Source organism: Ascidia mentula, chromosome 8 (genome assembly GCF_947561715.1).
Source record: "Ascidia mentula chromosome 8, kaAscMent1.1, whole genome shotgun sequence".
Lineage (NCBI taxonomy): Eukaryota > Metazoa > Chordata > Ascidiacea > Phlebobranchia > Ascidiidae > Ascidia > Ascidia mentula.
Window position 1 is genome coordinate 12600249 of NC_138573.1, and position 23009 is coordinate 12623257.

Consider the following 23009-nt stretch of genomic DNA (forward strand, 5'->3'; position numbering starts at 1 on the left):
GGTTGATTTCAGGGCATGGACAAGATCAATAAACTTGCCAAAGCTATATCCGTAAGCTTTAGTTGGACTGATAAAATAAAAAAAAGTTAACGTAAGCAATACACTCCTTCAGAACTTTTACTTTTTTGTTGTTGTTCCATAACGAATCTAACTATAACGCAGTAACTACCCTGTTTTTGCATGGGAGCTTTTTTTTCAACTGCCCTCTTTTCGTTATACTTTTCTTTTGTTATCCTATAACGAAGCGGCATACAAAGCATGCACCCACCTACTTTTTTACTGGCTCACCTTCTTTTCGTTCTTCAGTTACGAAGCTGGTATAGTTTGAAACACATACAACCTCCTGCTTTTCACTGGGGCCTTTTTCGTTTTTTAAATTTAAGGCCTGATATTACACATTATTTATTAGGGAAATACCTGCACGCTCACTGCGAACAATCTTATACATCAACAATATGCCGCCCCGAAACAGCAGTCCGAACTTATCTCCGATCTCCAATAAACCAATTGACCAGATAGAAATAAACACCCCTAGGCAAAGCAACGGCGCTACCACTTCAACCCAATAAACCAATCAGAAGGTTGAAAAGCTGCGTGAAATTCTCCCATCTTATTGAAAACAAAAAGTGCCCACGCCCGGTCCAGATTAGAGAAAAGAGAACAATCAACAATTTTTCTTTTTCAGCACTATGTCAAAACGAAACAAAGCATCCTGCCAAAAATATTCGGGGTGTCACTACCTCATGGTCGGTGAACCTGAGCCAAAAATATCAATCTTGTAATATGGTTGTAATTTATTGATATGGCATCATTTTCACAAGAGTGTGCTCTAGCTTTGACCGCTATAAATCGTTCGTCCAGATTGAAAGCATTGCGTAGTCCCACACACCACAGAAAGGGAAAGAGATAACCTGATCAATATTTACGAATTAGTGCCAGCCAAATTCCTATACATCGCAGAAAGAGATACAAAAACAAAAAAATTATCCTGAAAATTCGTTTCTGTAGTACGCCCCATTGAACTTGCGTTTCATCAATTTCTGTTTATGTGTTTGTTCTTTAGATATATCCAGCTCATCAAATACAGTGTATTCTTGGCGAGAAAGGAATTATTGGAAGAGGTGCGTTTGCTCGTGTAAGGTCAGGATATTTTAAGAAAACAAAAGTTGCAATCAAGTGCTTTCCCAAGACTGGTGATGGGGACGAGATAATACAAATGGCAAGACGGTAAGATGATGTACAGATGTAGTTTGCATTAAACTTTTGTATCACTCTATGTAGTCCCGTGTTAATATGATAAATTTAATCGATTGATACTGTTATTTTGGAATGAATATTTCTTTATACGGCTATATAATAACTGATGTACTTTGTTTTTTTTCAGAGAGTTTCGTTGCATAAAGTTGGCAAGACATGAGAACATAGTAAAGGCGTTTGAAATCACAAAATGGTCTAGTGGAAGCGCAATTATTTTGGAAAATTTGTCCTGTGGTAACCTCGCGCAACTGCTTGGTGCTGATAGAGATCTTTATACCGGCCGTTACCCCCTAAGTTAGGAGCTCTGTCTGCGCATGGCCTGTGATATCACGAATGGCCTGAAGCACTTGCACGCTCTCAAAGAGGGGAGTTACATAGTTCACTGCGACTTCAAATGTGAAAACGTGCTTTTAACTTCTAATTTAAGATGTAAAATTGCTGACTTTGGGAGCTCATTCTTGTTTGATCGTAGCGGCCTAGCGCGAGTACGTAACCCAAAGCTTCTCTACACCGTGTTTTACGCCGCTCCAGAGCAATTAGGAGCTTCAGACAACGGTGGCTTTGCTCCAACCACAAAAGTGGATATCTACAGTTTGGGAAAAAATTTTTACAGAATTCTTTTTCACCAATTTCCTATTTTTCAAAAGGACGAAGATATCAAAAAGGCGACTTTGCAGGGAGAACAACCAGATACAAGTATGCTTAACTGTTTGCCAATAAACCACCCCGCTGTTATCGTGATGAACAACGAAATGAGAAGATGTTTGAGTAACGACCCTGAATATCGCCCTGACGCTGATGAAGTCCACAGGAGTTTGCAGGAAGTGTTAGAGAAGTTCAGTGAGAGTTCGATTAATGAAAACGTCAGCAACATCCAACGTTATAGGAATGAAAACGACGATGATGAAGAAATCACAGTTCCACTTGACTTGTTTTCTCCGGCTACGAATGATTTTCTTCCAGGTTTTTAAAACACTTTTAGTGTTTTCTTAAATTTACAGTTAAAGATGGAAGCGAGCATGATATATGCTCTAACTAACAAGTCTGTTGTATATTGTCATAAATTGACGGTGTAACTTTTCCGTTATAGTTTTTAGGTTTTTGAAAACTATCCATTTAACTACAAACAAAAAACATTACGTTTTTTATGTAGTTTAACATTATTATGAAAGCAATTGTTCATATATTTAGCTCTGTTTATAATTCTGACAATAATTCGTATATAACGCAGAAGAATCGTTGCCACCGAAGTCAAATACAAAGTTAAGCGCTCGGAAATATGGCGGTAAGTATTTTCTGGAATAAGCTCCCTTATAGTGTGTGTTTATCTTCATATTCTTTGCAGGAAATCGCAAAAAGCAGTCAAGTGGCCTCAAAGAGAAAATCAAAAAGCAGTCAAGTGGCCTTGGAGAGAATAACCACAAGCAGTCAAGTCGCCTGAAAGATATTCCCAACAAGCAGTCCAGTGACCTTCTTTGGCTGTTGGCACTCGTAAGACGTTTAAAAACACTAAAGCTTATTGTTTATTACAAAAGAAAAGTAATTGTCAACATTGTCATGTTTCATACGAAAAACGTTTCGGCAAGTACTTATGCCATCATCAGTTTGAATGACGCGGTTGGTGTAGCTCCATCATTAGTAAGTCGCTTACTGAGCATTTTGCGCCTCTAGTGGTGTGTGGCCGATAACAACATGGCGTCACCACCCGCACGAGCCTTATCTGTGACGTCAGTCAGGTCAGCTCCATATAAGGATAGAGCTACACCAACCGCGTCATTCAAACAGATGATGGCATAACTTTTTGCCGAAACGTTTTTCGTACTTGCAACATGACTATGTTGACAACAGTTGGGCCAGTCTCTTTATTCTCAGAATTATGAGCAAATCCGTAAATAGTGTTTAGAAGTAATTGGTTTGAGTTAAAAGTTGTGCTATTTGGAACAATAGATTTAGAAATCTCAATATTGCTTGTACTTTCAGGTAATCCTTCTGTTTGCCCTGGCCTTGAAAATTTTATTTTCCGTCCTTTGATACAACTCGTTTCAAATGATGTGCAGATGGCATTACTTGCTCTTGAATCTGTGTGACAAAAAAACTGTGTCTTGCAACATTACTTTGTCTTGTTTTCCTGTTTTGCTTTGCCCATTTAACTATTAGCTTGTCATTGTATACTGTATTGCATAAAAAAGGCCAACCTTTTGCTTTCATGCCCATTTTTTTACTTTTAAATCCGATGCGCCGCAACTGTCGCCCCTTTTCTTTTTCTTTTTAACTGCAATAATTTCGGATTATATTGAAAAAATGGAAATCATTTTTTTTCTAATCTTAGTGGCTCTTGAGATAATTAGTTTTTTTATTGAAACTAGTTGTAAAAACGAGTGGACGTATGAAAAAATTACATTAATATCTGAAGCTGTAGTTGAAACTAATCGATGCCAGGCTATTAGGACAAAAAAGATCAATCAAGCCACGATACTGCGAATGATGACATACAGCAAAATAAACAAATGTTGTTTTCATGCTAAACGCAACATGTGTGAGATGTGCGTTTAGCATGAAAGTGCGACGAATATGCCACCGCATGGGTGTAACGTTTTGGCTTGTTAAGTCGGGCTCAAAATCAAAAATGATAGTTTATTCGCATGAAAACAGACGGTTTTCTTGGATAATATGTCCGGCTGCACACAGAAAATTCATTTGAAGGCCAAAAACACGACGACCCGTCACAGGACATACTTCAGGAATCTCGTAAGATGTTTCTCCTTAAAATTCCACGAGGTCTAAGATCAAGGAAATCACTAGATCAACCGGAAACTGGCACAGCAACTTCATTTATCTGTATTGTACATTTACTCAATATGCCTTTGGTAGTAAAATGTAGTTGTTGCTACTCATCCTCCATTTTGACATTGTTTATTTGTTTATCACGAGCTGCTTCATAGCTAATATTTTGTTTAGGATTGCCACAGAGTTTGGTTTCTTGCGGCTGAGAAAAAACACAAACATAATAGAAACGTTTGAAATCACAAAATGGGTTAAAGGGGCGGCGATTATCTTAGAAATGATGCCCGGTGGTAACCTCATGCAACTGCTTTTCTGTGATAAAAGTCTTTACCGCGCAGACACGTCCGTAAAAATATAAATTGTTGCAGAAGTTTAATGTTGGTCACGTGGTTTCGGTGGTGTCAATCCGATTACTTGAATAAGAGGCATAAGCTGTAACCATTAAAATAAACTTCGCAGTTAACGACTACGTGGTGTTTCCTCGCAAACAATGGGATATTCGCGGTTTTGATGGAGTTGTTTCGACATCAATGCCTGGGCCATAAATTAAACTTTCGTTAAAGCAAACGTTTGTGCTACAATACGTGGTTTCTATGGTGTTGTTTGCCAGGCCATAAACGAACCAGCACGATGTTTTAATGAGAATCGAGCTACAACAATACATATTGTTGTACAAGGGCTTTCTTTGCTACGGTGTCGATGAGACTGCAAGCATTTTTCGGAGGAAGTGCTTGCGGTGGTTTTACAGCTAAACAAACAGATCGTCGAAAGAAAACGAATGTTACAGTCACGTCTTTGTGCTAGCTTTGGGATATAACCGTTGGCGTTGACTTAGCTTGAGTACACTTTGCAAAGCGCAGTGTTATTTCCTCACAACTTCCATTATCCAATCATTTTTACACCAACCGTTTACTGGCGTGTATGTGAAGCAATTAAGTTAGGCAATTTTACTACGCTGCGAACAAATTACAAAATATTTGTCCAAGCTACAAAGCGGAATCAATCTACCTACATCATAAACCTAACGTTAACACTCGCAAAACGATTTTTGTTAAGTGAAAAACATGTTTTCCAACATACGAAAGTTTCGGTTGTCGCCAATAGCTTATATAAGTAGAACACCGTAACTGAAACACTCATACATACGGCACTTGTTACCGTAAACTGTAAGAAAACTCTTGGTTAAGGCAAAGTCTGCAAAATGAAGAACTTGTTCGTTTACCTTTTGTTTTATTTTGTGAGCATGGGGTTGGCCAATTCCCTTGGCGATGAAGGAAATCTTCGTCACGTGCGGTCGGCGGAGGAAACAGCCCCTTCCAAACGTATGTTTCTAACTATAAGTATATGTTTTCTTTAGCAGCTAAACAAATAACATAACACCATTGTTTTCTTCCTCAGAGTGTACCTCGGTCAAATATACTTTTGCGAGAGCCAACCAGACTGAAGATTATGTTCAATACAAGAGATATTTTCCAAAACTGAAATCCGGAACGGTTTGTTTGTGGTTCAATGCTGACATTCTTGAATCGGTGATGCCACTCGTAAGCTATCACACCCCAACAGTGTTCAACCATTTCCTTTTGGAACTACAAGCACCACCACTAATTAAAATGATTGTGTTTGGATCCGAAGTTAAGTTCTACCATCAAGTGGAACCTTTAAAAAACGTAAGTTTAGGATTTTCGTATAATTTAGGCAAAGTGGTTTCCAACAAAGTATCAACATTAGCGATTAATGTCGGAGCCAGTATTTTCAACACCGAAAAAATTGCATTCTGCTTTCAATTTTGCAGTATCACATTTGTGGATGGTTCGACTCCCCCAGCCAAACAGTTGGGCTTTATATCAATGGAGTGAACATTGACACTAAGTCTTATGCTGGAGGAATGGTTGAAGGAGACGGAAGTTTAGTAATCGGGCAGGACGAGGATTACAGGAGACCTGGGGGATTTTTTCCAGATCGATGGATGAAGTAAGTTTTTTTTGGAAGCTCTTTGGCGTTGGACGTTTATTCATTTCAACAGGCATTTGGCATAACAGCTTGACAACTAATTCAATTTACAAAAATGTCAATTAATTGTAAAGTTTTGGTGCACATGTAAGTACACTGCGCCACACTTGTTGACGAGCAAATAAAAGTAATGGGCAAGAAATTATCAACAATTTAGGACAAAGCAAATAAACCTAGTGCAAATTTTATTTCGGTTGTCGCCAATCGCTTATACAAGCAGAACACCGTACCTGAAACACTTATACATATGGCACTTGATACCGTCAACTGTAAGAATTTTATTGTCAATACTTGTTATTTATTGTAGAGGAACAATCGAGAACGTGGCCATCTATCCACGTGTCCTAGCGCAGACCGAGGTTCAACGGATGAGCTCGTTGTGTCAGTGTCCTGTTGATCAGGTTATCTCGATGTCAGTGGATCGAGTCGAATTCTTCGGAGAATCTTCTTACTCCATTCCTTATGTTTGTCCTACTGTTTAAGTTCAATGTTTGAAAAAAAAATTACCCAATTTTAGTCAAGTCGTTATTTTGTGACTAATAAATTCAATTCATTACATCATGTGTACGTATCAGCTTGAATCACTTTTCACGTTCCGAAATATACATTAATTTGCTATTTTATGGTTGTGTTTGTTTAGTGTGGAGTATTTTGTTGTTTATGGTGAAAAAAAATAAAAACGCATAAACTCTATAATGTAGTTTTGAAACATGTAAAAAACAAAAAAGACACGAAAATTAACAAAACCATAGAAGCGTGGTCAAGCCTAAACAAACTGTTACATAAACCACAATCACAATTCACGAGCTAGAAATGTTCCACACAACGCCATGTTTTATATACTGCACAAAATTTTGCTTGGGATGTCTGCAAATAAAGATGTTACCGACCTTTAAATCGCAGACCTACATATTGTTAATTGTACAAAAAGTAACAAGACAAAATAAAAACCGCGAAATCAAACACGTCCGTAAAAAGAATTGTTGCAGAAGTTGAATGTTGGTCACGTGGATTCGATGGCGTCAATCCGATTACTTCGCTTGAGCAATAACCACTAAAATAAACTTTACAGTTTACGACTACGTGGTGTTTTCTCGCAAACAATGGGATATTCGCGGTTTTGATGGAGTTGTTCCGACGTCAATGCGAGGGCGAAAATTAAACTTTCGTTGAAGTAAACGTTTTGTGCTTCATTACGTGGTTTCTATGATGTTGTTTGTGAGGCCATAAACGAACCAGCAATGAGAATTGAACTTCAAAACATGTAAGGGCTTTGTTCGCTACGGTTTCGATGAGTCTGTAAGCATTTTTCGGTGGAAGTACTTTTGAAGTTAAACAAACAGATCATCGAAAGAAAATGAATGTTACAATCACTTCTCTGAGCTAGCTTACAGTACGGAATTTATCGCGTCAAGATTGCTTGAGATATGTTTATAATATTCAGATAGAAATGAAAGACATTGACATTTTTGTTTAAATGAAAACTGTATATGTTTTCCGTATGCAAGTATCCTGCAATTGATCCTATTTTTGAGCTAAGAGCCATACATATCAGAGCCAATTGATGTTACAAACGATTTTTTTAAGGTAATCTCTTTGTCAGTCATTGCAACATGTTTTAGTAGAGGTGACCCTCCCCCTTTCCCTTTCTGATCCTTCCCTGGTGCCAGTATGTTGTGTCCCCCAAGAAAATGTTTTTTTGCGAGTTTATGGACGGAAATGGACTTGGTACACAAACGTGGTTCAGTGCCTGAATATTCAGCAAACATGATGTTTTCTTATCTGGTGTTCGTATTTTCTGTTGTCACATGCGTTCATTGCCAAAGTATTTGCAAACAGACTGTTGGAATTTTTTGATTAAAACAATCGATGTTGTTTTTTACTCGTTTTTTTTTAGAACTGTTGTTTATCAAATGATGTTTTCAGGTGTTGATGAATGCGCTGATGGGACTCACGCAAACTTAAATAGTTGAGCTGTCAATTGTTTTTGTCGACACGTTTACAACTAGAGTATTAAATGTAAAATGTTGTGTACTTCTCGCGAAAGCAAAACTTTATTAGTTGGTCTGATTGCACCCTATAACCACTAATACTATTTGGTCAATAATTGAAATTCCCGGAAACTTTTAATTAAAACTCCCAGAATAAAGTTTGTTTCAACTTCTAGCATGGGATACACTCCCTACCCCCATTTGTCCGTACAAAATTTACATTACTTTGATGTTCAGGATACTTCAGTAGTTCTTGCCCTGGTCGTTCTGTTGAAGGTTTGAACGGTTACACCTGTTTCACAAGTGGTGAGTATACCTGTAAAAATTTATTTTGTAAAAACAGGTAAAAAACAGAATTAATATTTCTTTTCATACTGGTCACGTTTTTTTATCTACAGGTGAACCGGTTATTCACGAAAGGTTTTGTGGAAAACCTGTAACAGTCTGTTTATTGGGTGGAATGCCAGCAACGCGCAACTGCATATGCCTACACTTCTGCCACGAGTACTCTCTCGTCTTATGGAACGAGGCATATGGGTTTATATTACATACAACCAGACACAGAATACAAAACAGTGACGGCTTAAAACTTCATGTCCTCATGTACGCACATTATTACAGTCAGAACTCCTAAGTTCATTCATTCCCGAACAGCTTCTAAATAATGTATTGTTAAATAGTGCAATGGTGTATATTGACGCAAAAATAACGATTAAGTGGTCTGTTTTTACAGTGCCCAAATCAGATATGCCAACAATTCCATCACTAACCACTTCACATTGTGTGAATTCTCCGCCACTCAGTTGTTTTCCTGGTTACACAAGTGACGGAAATAATTGCGTTCACAAGTGTATATTTTTCTCGATTCAAATTAAGTTTTGCATTTAATGATAAATATCAGTTTCGACAAGTAATATAAAATCTATAAAGTTGTATGGGTATATATATGGGAGAAAGAGTGTTTTTAGTGGGAATTTGTTCGGATAAGTAATCGATACGCCGCAATGCAGATCCATATATCGCAATTCACTGTCTGTACACACGTTTATCGGATATTTCCAATGTTCAAATAAACTTGATGGCTTTAGGACAAATGGTTACGCACGATTAATATGTTTGTTCTGGAGAGAAACCAGTACAAAAGAGTGCCCAACAACAAGTTTACTTATAAAACAACACACAAGCATCGCGCCTACAGCGCACGACTTTTGTGCAGGGCAGCATTATAGAGAACCGTTGTTCTTGCCTGAAATCGTCACTTCCAATGAGGTAGTTCACTGACCATTTGTATGGCCTTTTAAACTACCGCCAAGACCTTGTTCTCCAAAGGGTGTCACCTTTCTTGGTTCTCGATATTTGTACAAATACCAGTTTTACCCTGCTGTTGGAAGAAGTTTTGGAAACGTCCTGCTCCTCCGCACTCATAATCGATACAAATGGCCTGTCCGTCGGTATGCAACTTGCGGTGTCTGCCTTTAGGATAGTTGCACTTCGCGCAGCAACATGGCGCAAAGTTACATGACATGAATAAAACCAAAAACTAAAAACAACTTTATCCGCATAAGTAATATAGGCTAAATCGTTTTTGCAGGTATAGTTGTATTCTAGTTAATGTCCCGTGGAAAAAAACAATTAAATCATCCAAAACAAAAAAAATATTTTTTTATTCTGTTTAAATTTCGCAGTACAAATCTTTGTCGCGAAACTGTCACCTACAAACCAGTCTTTGCACTGGTGTAGCCCCCACTTGTGTTTGTGCAGTTTGCCTCAACGTGACATGCGTGAATCTCAAGAGCGCATTCATCAACACCTGAAAGCATCACGTAATAAACAAACTTGAACCTTCATGCGAGATAGCTCTTCATTTGTCGTGATATTTTATAGCAAGTTCTAAGTTAACATTTACATAAACCTTGACATTGACCGCATGTCGCAATTAGCAAGCAAGAACACCAGGCAGGAAAACATTATGTTTGCAGAGAATTCAGAAACACTAGGCTTGCGTTACATTGAACGTGTATATAATATAATATTTCGTTTCTATTTCTGGTTGAACCCTATGGAAGGACCTTTTATATTCCACAAAACAAACTTTCTCATGAGTATCACATTTCACTGGTCCTGTTGCATTTTGACAAACAATCCATTGGGTTCAACCTGAAATAGAAACGTTGCCGTTTGTTGTCAATTACCCTGTTTTTTTTTCAAACCTGGTCAAACATGCACACCCCGCGACCCCTGACTCACACTAACATCACTTGCAATTTAGCGTTGTGGAGTCGAAGTCAGAGTCGCCAAACTGATGTGAATGTAACCATACACTCTATTTAATTTTTGAAAAGATTTCTAAATAAACTTTTGCACAATTGACTACTTCCACTTTGATGTATAAGTCTTGCATATTGCGTTGAGGCTTGCCGCCGAATTTATATTTATATACATGTATACATTACAACTTTTGCACAATCTTTCATATTCTCTGGGCGAATGTCACTATTAATTACTCCGTTACGCTATGATGAGCACAACCTGGAAGTTGGCGTGGTGCAAAAAATCGTACTTGAGATTTCCCGTAATATCAGTCATTCAGGAAAACGTGGCATAAGGATTTTATTTTGTTTTATTTTTGAAAAGTTCTGTAAAAGTCTGATATATTGGATATGGCATGGATACAGTTCTCTGTAGCGTGCAGTGTGCCTTTTCCCTCATGTGTTCTTTGCTTTTCGAAAGTGCTGTTCGTGTGTGAATTTGCGTCCTATTAAAAGTGTTTGAAATGAAAGCAGGAATCGCTTTGTGGGTCTTTTCCGTGAACCTTTTGGGTTGGGGCTAAATGTTGAACAATCACGTCATCAGTTTCTCTTACACAGCTTCAAGTTTTAAACGTTGTTTGTTCTTAAAATAATACCATAAAGTAAAAGCTCGATTTTGCGGTAATCAGTGCTGTGCTTGTAACTCATGTTTTTGATATTCCCAAACAAACTTTTTCATAAATTATTGCTAATTAGTAAAACTTCCGCGGAGCACTTGGCACCGTATCACGAACATAGTTTTAGGAAACGCTGACATACAGAATTCCTTTTTACAAACTTTCTCAGGAGTATTACAATTCACTGGGCGATTTGCAACTTGACAAACAATCCATTGGGTTCAACCTGAAATAGAAACGTTGTCGTTTGTTTTCAATTGCTCTGTTTTTCGTAAACCCAGTCAAGCATGCACACCCCGCGACCCCTAGGACTGACTCTCTCCTCACCGTGCAATCACTTACACAGTTTGCAGAACCATGTGATGCTCATTTCAAACCTCATATTTCTGGTCAAGACGACTCTTTACTACCTCATGGATTAGTTTCATTCACTGATGAAATCTGAGGAGAAAAACACTCCGACAAAAATTCGCTGCGACCCATGGTTTGGAAGCTGGAGAGAAAAAGTGCTTTGTGTGGTTGATAGAAGAAAAGGGGTTTTGTCACGCAAGCTAGGTTTACTGTCTGAATATTCTGCCAGCATGATGTTGTCCAATCTGGTGTTCATGTTTGTTGTTGTAACATGCGTTCAATGTCAAGGTGGGTACAAATATTCATGTTAACTTTAGAATATTTTGAATACTAACTTACAATAAGTATAATATGTTAAAAATTTAGGTCAACGAGTGAGATTTTGTCTCGTTTATTTGGAAAGCAGTATTTCATAGTCGGTAACTAAGTGATGTTTTCAGGTGTTGATGAATGCGCTGATGGGACTCACGCAAACTTAAATAGTTGAGCTGTCAATTGTTTTTGTCGACACGTTTACAACTAGAGTATTAAATGTAAAATGTTGTGTACTTCTCGCGAAAGCAAAACTTTATTAGTTGGTCTGATTGCACCCTATAACCACTAATACTATTTGGTCAATAATTGAAATTCCCGGAAACTTTTAATTAAAACTCCCAGAATAAAGTTTGTTTTAACTTCTAGCATGGGATACACTCCCTACCCCCATTTGTCTGTACAAAATTTACATTACTTTGATGTTCAGGATACTTCAGTAGTTCTTGCCCTGGTCGTTCTGTTGAAGGTTTGAACGGTTACACCTGTTTCACAAGTGGTGAGTATACCTGTAAAAATTTATTTTGTAAAAACAGGTAAAAAACAGAATTAATATTTCTTTTCATACTGGTCACGTTTTTTTATCTACAGGTGAACCGGTTATTCACGAAAGGTTTTGTGGAAAACCTGTAACAGTCTGTTTATTGGGTGGAATGCCAGCAACGCGCAACTGCATATGCCTACACTTCTGCCACGAGTACTCTCTCGTCTTATGGAACGAGGCATATGGGTTTATATTACATACAACCAGACACAGAATACAAAACAGTGACGGCTTAAAACTTCATGTCCTCATGTACGCACATTATTACAGTCAGAACTCCTAAGTTCATTCATTCCCGAACAGCTTCTAAATAATGTATTGTTAAATAGTGCAATGGTGTATATTGACGCAAAAATAACGATTAAGTCGTCTGTTTTTACAGTGCCCAAATCAGATATGCCAACAATTCCATCACTAACCACTTCACATTGTGTGAATTCTCCGCCACTCAGTTGTTTTCCTGGTTACACAAGTGACGGAAATAATTGCGTTCACAAGTGTATATTTTTCTCGATTCAAATTAAGTTTTGCATTTAATGATAAATATCAGTTTCGACAAGTAATATAAAATCTATAAAGTTGTATGGGTATATATATGGGAGAAAGAGTGTTTTTAGTGGGAATTTGTTCGGATAAGTAATCGATACGCCGCAATGCAGATCCATATATCGCAATTCACTGTCTGTACACACGTTTATCGGATATTTCCAATGTTCAAATAAGCTTGATGGCTTTAGGACAAATGGTTACGCACGATTAATATGTTTGTTCTGGAGAGAAACCAGTACAAAAGAGTGCCCAACAACAAGTTTACTTATAAAACAACACACAAGCATCGCGCCTACAGCGCACGACTTTTGTGCAGGGCAGCATTATAGAGAACCGTTGTTCTTGCCTGAAATCGTCACTTCCAATGAGGTAGTTCACTGACCATTTGTATGGCCTTTTAAACTACCGCCAAGACCTTGTTCTCCAAAGGGTGTCACCTTTCTTGGTTCTCGATATTTGTACAAATACCAGTTTTACCCTGCTGTTGGAAGAAGTTTTGGAAACGTCCTGCTCCTCCGCACTCATAATCGATACAAATGGCCTGTCCGTCGGTATGCAACTTGCGGTGTCTGCCTTTAGGATAGTTGCACTTCGCGCAGCAACATGGCGCAAAGTTACATGACATGAATAAAACCAAAAACTAAAAACAACTTTATCCGCATAAGTAATATAGGCTAAATCGTTTTTGCAGGTATAGTTGTATTCTAGTTAATGTCCCGTGGAAAAAAACAATTAAATCATCCAAAACAAAAAAAATATTTTTTTATTCTGTTTTAATTTCGCAGTACAAATCTTTGTCGCGAAACTGTCACCTACAAACCAGTCTTTGCACTGGTGTAGCCCCCACTTGTGTTTGTGCAGTTTGCCTCAACGTGACATGCGTGAATCTCAAGAGCGCATTCATCAACACCTGAAAGCATCACGTAATAAACAAACTTGAACCTTCATGCGAGATAGCTCTTCATTTGTCGTGATATTTTATAGCAAGTTCTAAGTTAACATTTACATAAACCTTGACATTGACCGCATGTCGCAATTAGCAAGCAAGAACACCAGGCAGGACAACATTATGTTTGCAGAGAATTCAGAAACACTAGGCTTGCGTTACATTGAACGTGTATATAATATAATATTTCGTTTCTATTTCTGGTTGAACCCTATGGAAGGACCTTTTATATTCCACAAAACAAACTTTCTCATGAGTATCACATTTCACTGGTCCTGTTGCATTTTGACAAACAATCCATTGGGTTCAACCTGAAATAGAAACGTTGTCGTTTGTTGTCAATTACCCTGTTTTTTTTCAAACCTGGTCAAACATGCACACCCCGCGACCCCTGACTCACACTAACATCACTTGCAATTTAGCGTTGTGGAGTCGAAGTCAGAGTCGCCAAACTGATGTGAATGTAACCATACACTCTATTTAATTTTTGAAAAGATTTCTAAATAAACTTTTGCACAATTGACTACTTCCACTTTGATGTATAAGTCTTGCATATTGCGTTGAGGCTTGCCGCCGAATTTATATTAATATACATGTATACATTACAACTTTTGCACAATCTTTCATATTCTCTGGGCGAATGTCACTATTAATTACTCCGTTACGCTATGATGAGCACAACCTGGAAGTTGGCGTGGTGCAAAAAATCGTACTTGAGATTTCCCGTAATATCAGTCATTCAGGAAAACGTGGCATAAGGATTTTATTTTGTTTTATTTTTGAAAAGTTCTGTAAAAGTCTGATATATTGGATATGGCATGGATACAGTTCTCTGTAGCGTGCAGTGTGCCTTTTCCCTCATGTGTTCTTTGCTTTTCGAAAGTGCTGTTCGTGTGTGAATTTGCGTCCTATTAAAAGTGTTTGAAATGGAAAGCAGGAATCGCTTTGTGGGTCTTTTCCGTGAACCTTTTGGGTTGGGGCTAAATGTTGAACAATCACGTCATCAGTTCCTCTTACACAGCTTCAAGTTTTAAACGTTGTTTGTTCTTAAAATAATACCATAAAGTAAAAGCTCGATTTTGCGGTAATCAGTGCTGTGCTTGTAACTCATGTTTTTGATATTCCCAAACAAATTTTTTCATAAATTATTGCTAATTAGTAAAACTTCCGCGGAGCACCGTATCACGAAAATAGTTTTAGGAAACGCTGACATACAGAATTCCTTTTTACAAATTTCTCAGGAGTATTACAATTCACTGGGCGATTTGCAACTTGACAAACAATCCATTGGGTTCAACCTGAAATAGAAACGTTGTCGTTTGTTTTCAATTGCTCTGTTTTTCGTAAACCCAGTCAAGCATGCACACCCCGCGATCCCTAGGACTGACTTTCTCCTCACCGTGCAATCACTTACACAGTTTGCTGAACCATGTGATGCTCACTTCAAACCTCATATTTCTGGTCAAGACGACTCTTTACTACCTCATGGATTAGTTTCATTCACTGATGAAATCTGAGGAGAAAAACACTCCGACAAAAATTCGCTGCGACCCATGGTTTGGAAGCTGGAGAGAAAAAGTGCTTTGTGTGGTTGATAGAAGAAAAGGGGTTTTGTCACGCAAGCTAGGTTTACTGTCTGAATATTCTGCCAGCATGATGTTGTCCAATCTGGTGTTCATGTTTGTTGTTGTAACTTGCGTTCAGTGTCAAGGTGGGTACAAATATTCATGTTAACTTTAGAATATTTTGAATACTAACTTACAATAAGTATAATATGTTAAAAATGTAGGTCAACGAGTGAGATTTTGTCTCGTTTATTTGGAAAGCAGTATTCCATAGTCGGTAACTAAGTGATGTTTTCAGGTGTTAATGAATGCGCTAATGGGACTCACGCATGTCACGTTGAGGCAAATTGCACAAACACAAGTGGGGGATACAGTTGCAAGTGCAAAGACTGGTTTGTAGGTGACGGCTTCAACTGCCAAGGTCTGTGCTTTTAGTTGAAATAGCTGTTCAACATAATTGCTTTTTCCTTGTGTTTTACATTTACAACAATATTATATTAACCGCTAATATATATATCAATATATAGCAGAGCTCAGAACAAAACGTGATTCATTTGTCTGATTACATCGTAACCAGAACATTATATCAATCAATAGGAAGTCAATAACTTTGTGCACCATCTCATTAGCTTCGAAAACAAAATTTAAAAATTTACCCGCACCTAACTTAATTATTTTTTTGTTTTCTGCTTACATCGATGTTCAGGATACTGCAATAGTTCTTGCCCTGGTCGTTGTGCTGAAGGTTTGAACGGTTACACCTGTTTCACGTGGTGAGCAAACATTTACTTGGTAAAAACAGAAATTAATATTTCTTTTTTATACTGGTCACGTTCTTTGTCCACAGGTCAACCAATTATTCACGATCTTAAGGTTTTGTGGCAAACCCACAACAGTCTGTTTTTTGGATGGAATCCCAGCAACGCAAACACAGCAGATGCTTCAATTACCAACACATATTATTGCTATTCTGGAACGAGGCAGATTGGTTTCCTTTACTTGCAGCCAGATACCAAGTACAACATACAGCTCGGAATTTCATTTCCACATGCACTCAAATTATTAAAGTCAGAACTCGTAAGTCCGATTACTCACCTCACGACCAGCTTCTGAGTTTTGTATATTTTAGTTGTTTTATGATAAATATGCGATGATGTAAAAAAACGCGTGCTTTTACAGTTTCCGAACCAGAAATTCCAACCTTACCGTCTCCAACAACGTCAGGATGTGTGAACTCTCCGCCACTAAGTTGCTGTTCTGGATTCACAAGTGACGGAATCAATTGTATCGGCAAGTTTCCCGTTCTTGTAAATTTGACTGAATTTTGTATTTCATAACTTCAATCAGTTTCGACATGTAACAAAACATATTTTTCACGTCAAGATAAAAGTACAAAGTATACTTTTCTTTTTTTGTGTAAAAATAACACATTAAATTTGGAACACTGCAGAAAACTTTTTGACCCAAGCAGTATACTGCGTCGGGTCTGCGTAATATATTTTTGCTCTAAGCAGCTGTCGAAAAACCATATAAAATTTAAAACTACAAGCCAGTTTAATGTGTAAAAACAATCCGGTTAACAAACCAAACGTATTTTTTACCAGATATTGATGAGTGCGAAGGTGATCCATGTGATTCGAACGCTGCATGCACGAACACACCTGGAAGTTACAACTGTATTTGCAACAATTGTTATATTGGGGATGGAAACGTTTGCACTCGTGAGTGATGTTATTTGTCAATGAAAAACCGTTACATTCGGTTGCAAAAATTGGTGCTAATATGGCGAGAAATGTTTAAATGCGAAATTTCCCAATTACTTTCCTTACTTTAATTATGGAATAAATGACTTTTATAGTAAGTTGCAATGTGATTTTGTTCGAAAAACTCCATTGTGTAAACAATCATAGGGCATTGTGGAGGAACAGAATGTAACTGTGGTACATCTCCCATTTGGCGTGATACCTTTGGTAAGTATGTAAAGCTAGATTTTCCATTTTACTTACTTACAAAACGTTTGGCCGCGAAGCGAGGTAGAGTATAACAGCGTTTCGTAACTGGTCCAAAAATTGCCTATAAATTAGTCACTATTTTTTTGTGTCATCAATCAGAGGCATCCAAGCTTTTTTCACTACAGATCGAAGTAACCATTACTACAGACTGACTCGCATAAATAACTTCTGCAGATCAATCTATTTGTTATTAGTTGAACAACCTTCTGTTGGGAACTTATCAACAACTTGGAAATCTAGGACCGGTCTCAGTTTTTCATGGACAAGCAACAAAACTGCATATAGAAGTGCATTTTTGTCCGGTGATGGAGTTTCCTATGATCAACACATTCCAAGAAAAGCAGCGTTTTCGTTTCTGAAGCCATCAACAACTTATAATCTAACTGTAGTTGTCTATAACCGCCTTGGAACCGCATCTGCGAGCATTTTAGCTCAAACAGGTAAAGTACCTCATTTCTTTCCCTTTCAACATAAAACAAAAACCTTAAATTTAGTTTTTATCTTGGCAACTGTATTGCAGAACCTGAAATGTCCATTGACCCAACTTTGTCGCCAAGCACACCAAATCCTGCTCATGGTTGTGGAGCTGGGTTTACGCTTTCAGGAGAAGCTTGTATAGGTTATATTAATTAACTTGGTGATAAATTAATATATAGACAAATAAGTAAAACTTTATTACAGATATTGATGAATGTTCTTACGGTTTGCACAACTGCCACAATGAGGCGATATGTACGAACACAATGGGCAGTTTCACATGTTCTTGTAAGTTGGGATACTTTGGCAATGGAATCATTTGTGTGGGTAAGTTACAATAACCTTAAACTCCTCATGCTCCAATAAACAATAAAACATTTCAAGGAAAATGTGATTCCGCAACCATTTCAAATTGTGGAGTTCGTGGTTCTTGCGGTAGAAATTATTATGGATCCAGTTGTTACTGTTATGACAGCATCGAGTGTTATGGTATAAGTTGTTGAAAAATTGTGAGGTTTAAACATCGAACTCAGGTCTAAACATACAACTACACACAGGAAACAGTGATGTCACAATTACTGCACAAATTGTTGGACTTCATTTTATCATCGTGAATTGGGAAAGATTGGCTCCAGCTTATGAACTATTTTTTTATGACGTGTCGTTGATTGAAGGAACAAGTGTAATTATAAAGTACAGCGGACTTCACAACAGGGAAGCAGCGTTTGCTAATCTTAACCCAACCTCTGTTTATACCATCATGGTCAAACCCACGTTCTCAACAAGCTCTTCAACAAACTTCACTTTTACCACAGGTAAGCGTTACTGAGTGATGCGAACGTGACACAACTGTTTCAAATACATTTGCTTTGCAGAGGGTCTCTTAGCCAGCACTACCACAATGTTTTCCACTCCAGCTACGACTTCAACCACACCGATTTCTTCCACTCCAACTATGACTTCGACCACACCGAGTTTCTCCACTGTAGATCCACCAATAACGACCACTTCTGAACCTCCTTACAACTGCAACGTTTTGCCCAGTCAAAGGTGACCGTTACTAACCGTAAATAAATTTGGGATCATTGCAAAATGAACAAATGCCAAATTTATATCGCAACATCCCGGATTTCGTTCTGTTAGCATATCTTTTCTATTTATATATATATATTTTTATATGTAAAGATTTTAGAGAATCTATTAATGCCAGAAGGAAAACATGATAAAACAACTCTAGTATTCCATTCAATGCGTTGACATATAGTATGTTGTAGGTGTGGTAATGCAACAGTTTCACATCAATTTTCTGAATGTAATCTTACCGTCTGCCTGTTTGTAACATCTGGTCGTCATCACACCAGTCATAGGGAAGCACTTCATTGAAACTTTTGTTTTCTGGAAATATCCTGACCTCACACGAGCAAACGCACCTCTTCCGATGTTTCCTTTCTCGCCACGAACACACTTTATTCTGTGGGCTGGATACACCTAAGCAAATTCATGACGGACAAATGAATAAAGTTGTTCTTTCCACACAACAGTATACTGCGTTGAATGCAAAAAACTTATTTTCAACATCAACAAAAGCAAAACGAAAGGAAACCGTTGTTGAAAAAATAACGCTATCATTAAATTACAACTTACCTTGTTTCTCATTTTTGTGTTGTCAAAAACGGCCACGCAAACTAGGGCGTTTCGTTTGTACTTTACAAATGCGTGTCATACTAAACAAGTGAAGTTACTGAATATTGATAGTCTGCTAGTCTCCTACACAAAGCTCCTACTGTGATGTCACAGAAGCATTGTGGGACTAGAACATTTTCTTCCATCTCCTGTTGCACCTGCTTTGTTTTATTCGAGCAACAGATGGGCGTGGATTCTTTCAATAACTAGTTTCTTGGCCACAGTGTGTTCTGCTGGATTGGTCACCTTTTTTGGCATCTAGGCGATCAACGTCGATTACAAGTGTAAGTCATTGATTAGTGAAAGGTATTCTTCTCTACTTTAATATAAACTATGACCAGTCGATTATTTTGCCAACTGAATTTCTTTAGGAGTAATTACAAGTAGTCGTGCATGTTATTTATAAAAAAATGTTGCTACGAATATTGATGTTAATAATACATATAGATAAACGGAAAGGCCAAAGAAACGTAGGATCACGGTATAGCATGTAGGGATGCGCTAATTAAGTATAAAGATTCACAGCATAAATTTCGAAACTTTCGACATAAACAGCAATATAAAAACTGTCAATATATTTAAATAGTGACGCAAAGCAATACTGTCACACTGCAATACATGCAAAAGTTTTGTGTGTTCAAGTAGAACTTCTGCGGCGTTTTGGAAATGGCCTATCATCCCCAAACGAGTTGAAACAGGAATCTAACCAGAATAATTACCTGAAAGGCACAAAAGATGTTCAATCATTTGGATGCAAAATAAAACGGTTTTCGGTTTCGGAAAATATCTTACCAATGCTATAACAAACAACTTTGCACCATCTCTTAGGAGCTCAGTTTGACTCCCTGAAAAAAGATAACATTTGTATCTGGGCTGTTTTTTTGTCAGCTCTACTTACAGAGACACCTACAATAATATAAACAATCGATGACGTTTCTGTACAATTTGATGTCCCACGTTGCATCTACATGATAAATGGAAGATTGTTTTACAATTTTTTTGCGTTGGTTTGCAATAATCAAATCGAGTTCTGTTACTGTGATTTGACAATTACTAGCATTTTTATATTTTATTAAAACGAGCATACAATGCTCACTTGTTGCCACAACTACAAGTTTAGGCATGACTAGAAATTTTTTCACAAACCTGTCAGGAAATCATTAGTAGCTGGACAAAACCGATCAAGCGGAACGGTGATTTCTTCTTGATTCTCCGCGTTCCCTCTCATGTGATTTTGTATATTTTGGACGTCGTTATTAATCGAACTTTCCTCGAGCTTCTGTAACACCTCCTGCAAATTCCTGTGGACTTCATCAGCATCAGGACGATCTTCAGGGTCGTTACTCCAACATCTTCTCATTTCATTGTTCATCACGGCAACAGCGGGGTGTCCTATCAGAAGAAGGAGTTCAAGGAGATTTGTGTTTGGGCGTTCTCCTCTCATGACCATTTCCTTGATCTCCTCGTCATCTTTGTGGGGATAAGGAATTGACAGTAAGAGCATGACATAAAAAACTATGCCCAGACTGTAGATATCCACTTTTCTACTAACAATAAAGCCACTGGGATTACTTAAAGCTCGTAATTGTTCTGGAGCTCCGTAAGACATTGTAAAGCAGGCCCCTGGATTTGGTTCTAGCGGCTGGCCGTTACGACCAAACAACAATGAACTCCCAAAGTCGCCAATTTTACATCTTAAATTGGGAGTTAAAAGCACGTTTTCACACTTGAGGTCGCAGTGAACAATGTATCTCCCTTCCTCGAGGGCGTGCAAGTGCTTCAGACCATTTGTGACATCACAAGCCATGCGCAAACGGAGTTCGTAATCAAGTGTATAGTTGCCTGTGTAAAGATTTCTATCAGCACCAAGCAGTTGCGCGAGGTTACCACAGGGCATGTTTTCGAGGACAATCGCTATTCCAGTATTCCATTCCGTAATTTCAATAGCTTTCAATATGTTTTCATGCCTTGCCATCATCTGGAAACGGAATTCTCTGAGAACGCTAAACAAAAATTAGTTGTGAGTTATCGTAGTATAAAATCTATTTAGGCCAGAAGAAAAGCACAACAAACAACTCTAGTATTCCATTCAATGCGTTGATATAGTATGTGGTAGGTGTGGTAATGCAACAGTTTTATACCAATTTTCTGAATGCAATCTTACCGTCTGCCCGTTTGTAACATCTGATCGTCATCACCAGTCATAGGGAAGCACTTGATTGCAACTTTTGTTTTCTGGAAATATCCTGACCTCACACGAGCAAACGCACCTCTTCCAATGTTTCCTTTCTCGCCACGAACACACTCTATTCTGTGGGCTGGATACATCTGAGCAAGTTCAAGACGGACAAATGAATAAAGTTGAAAACTTATAAACCTAACATCGAACATCGACTTTGTGGCAATCTTGCAACGAAAACTTACTTTCAACTTTAACAAGACCATTTCAAAACGGATGAAACCTTTGTAGAAAAAGTTTTAAATTTCTGTTAAATTACAATTTACCTTGTTTCCCATATTTGCGTTGTCATAAATTGCTACGCAAACAAAACTGCTACGGGCGTTGCGTTTGTACTTTACGAATGGGTCTGATACTAAACAAGTGAAGTGACTGAATCATAATAGTCTGCGAGTCTCCAACACAAAGCCTCTACTGTGATGTCACAGAAGCATTGTGGGACAAGAACGCTTTGTTCCATCTCCTGTTTCACCTGCTTTGTTTATTAGAGCAACAGAGGGGCGTGGATTCTTTCAATAATGATCTACGGAATGGCTTTGAATCTTTGTTTCGATTTTATGTCTACCATCCCCAGACAACCGTACTTTCCAGCCAAAGACAAACTGTAATGTGCTACCCGACGTGACCAAGTGTTGAAAGCACTGTTTTATGAATCGTCACGTCTTTTGCTCTGAATAAACTAACGCTTTGGGCATTATTGGTAAAGATTCGTTTTGACAACTTAGGTGTTTAGCAGTATGTAGGAAAAATACACATTACATAACGCAGTCCCACTTTTCGATGATACCATCATACTTTTCGTATGTGTTGCTAAAACTCCGTTTTATTTCCAAACCTTGTCACGTGACAAACGACTTATGCATAAATAATTAAAAGTCAGTGAATAAAATCTGACAATTAGTCTTTGCCATCCAGAAGCTGACTAAAAATTCGGAAGCCCTATTTTTGGTATCTAAGCTTGGCAAGTCGCAACTACGCTCGCAGTTACAGGGCGATCTTCAGGGTCAGCACTCCGACACCTTCTCATTTCGATGTTCTTCACGGTAAGAGCGGGGTGGTTTGTGAGCAAACTGTTAAGCATAGTTGTATCTGGGCGCCCTCCCGACAAAATCATCCGTCTGGTATTTTCATCCTCGTCGAAATAAGGAAGTAGACGAAAAGGAATTGTGTAAAAAATTATTCCCAAACAACAGATATCCACTTTTGTGGTCGGATCAAAACTACCGACGATCGTAGCTCTTAATTGCTCAGGAGCGCCGTAAATCATGGTGAAGTGAGGCTTTCAGTTAAATACTCGCGCTAAGCCTTTAGGATCAAAGGATGAGCTCCCAAAGTCAGCAATTTTACATCTTCAATTAGGAGT

General features: G+C 38.0%; 3 protein-coding genes across 3 annotated transcripts in view; 1 reads left to right on the plus strand and 2 right to left on the minus strand.

The window, feature by feature from the left end:
• The window catches only part of LOC145910614 (uncharacterized), a 112461-nt gene that overhangs the window by 12084 nt on the left and 77368 nt on the right, over positions 1-23009 (minus strand). The gene's annotated exons all lie outside the window — the stretch shown is intronic.
• Positions 5198-6613, plus strand: LOC145910609 (C-reactive protein-like). Its single transcript, XM_082997798.1, has 4 exons — positions 5198-5363; positions 5440-5708; positions 5834-6012; positions 6359-6613. The coding sequence occupies exons 1-4, from the start codon at positions 5243-5245 to the stop codon at positions 6531-6533; spliced, it is 744 nt and encodes a 247-aa protein (XP_082853924.1). The 5' UTR covers positions 5198-5242; the 3' UTR covers positions 6534-6613.
• Positions 19872-21994, minus strand: LOC145910605 (testis-specific serine/threonine-protein kinase 2-like). Its single transcript, XM_082997794.1, has 6 exons — positions 21913-21994; positions 21572-21735; positions 20554-21410; positions 20318-20371; positions 20200-20252; positions 19872-20126 (listed from the first exon to the last, which is right to left on the minus strand). The coding sequence occupies exons 1-6, from the start codon at positions 21922-21924 to the stop codon at positions 20082-20084; spliced, it is 1185 nt and encodes a 394-aa protein (XP_082853920.1). The 5' UTR covers positions 21925-21994; the 3' UTR covers positions 19872-20081.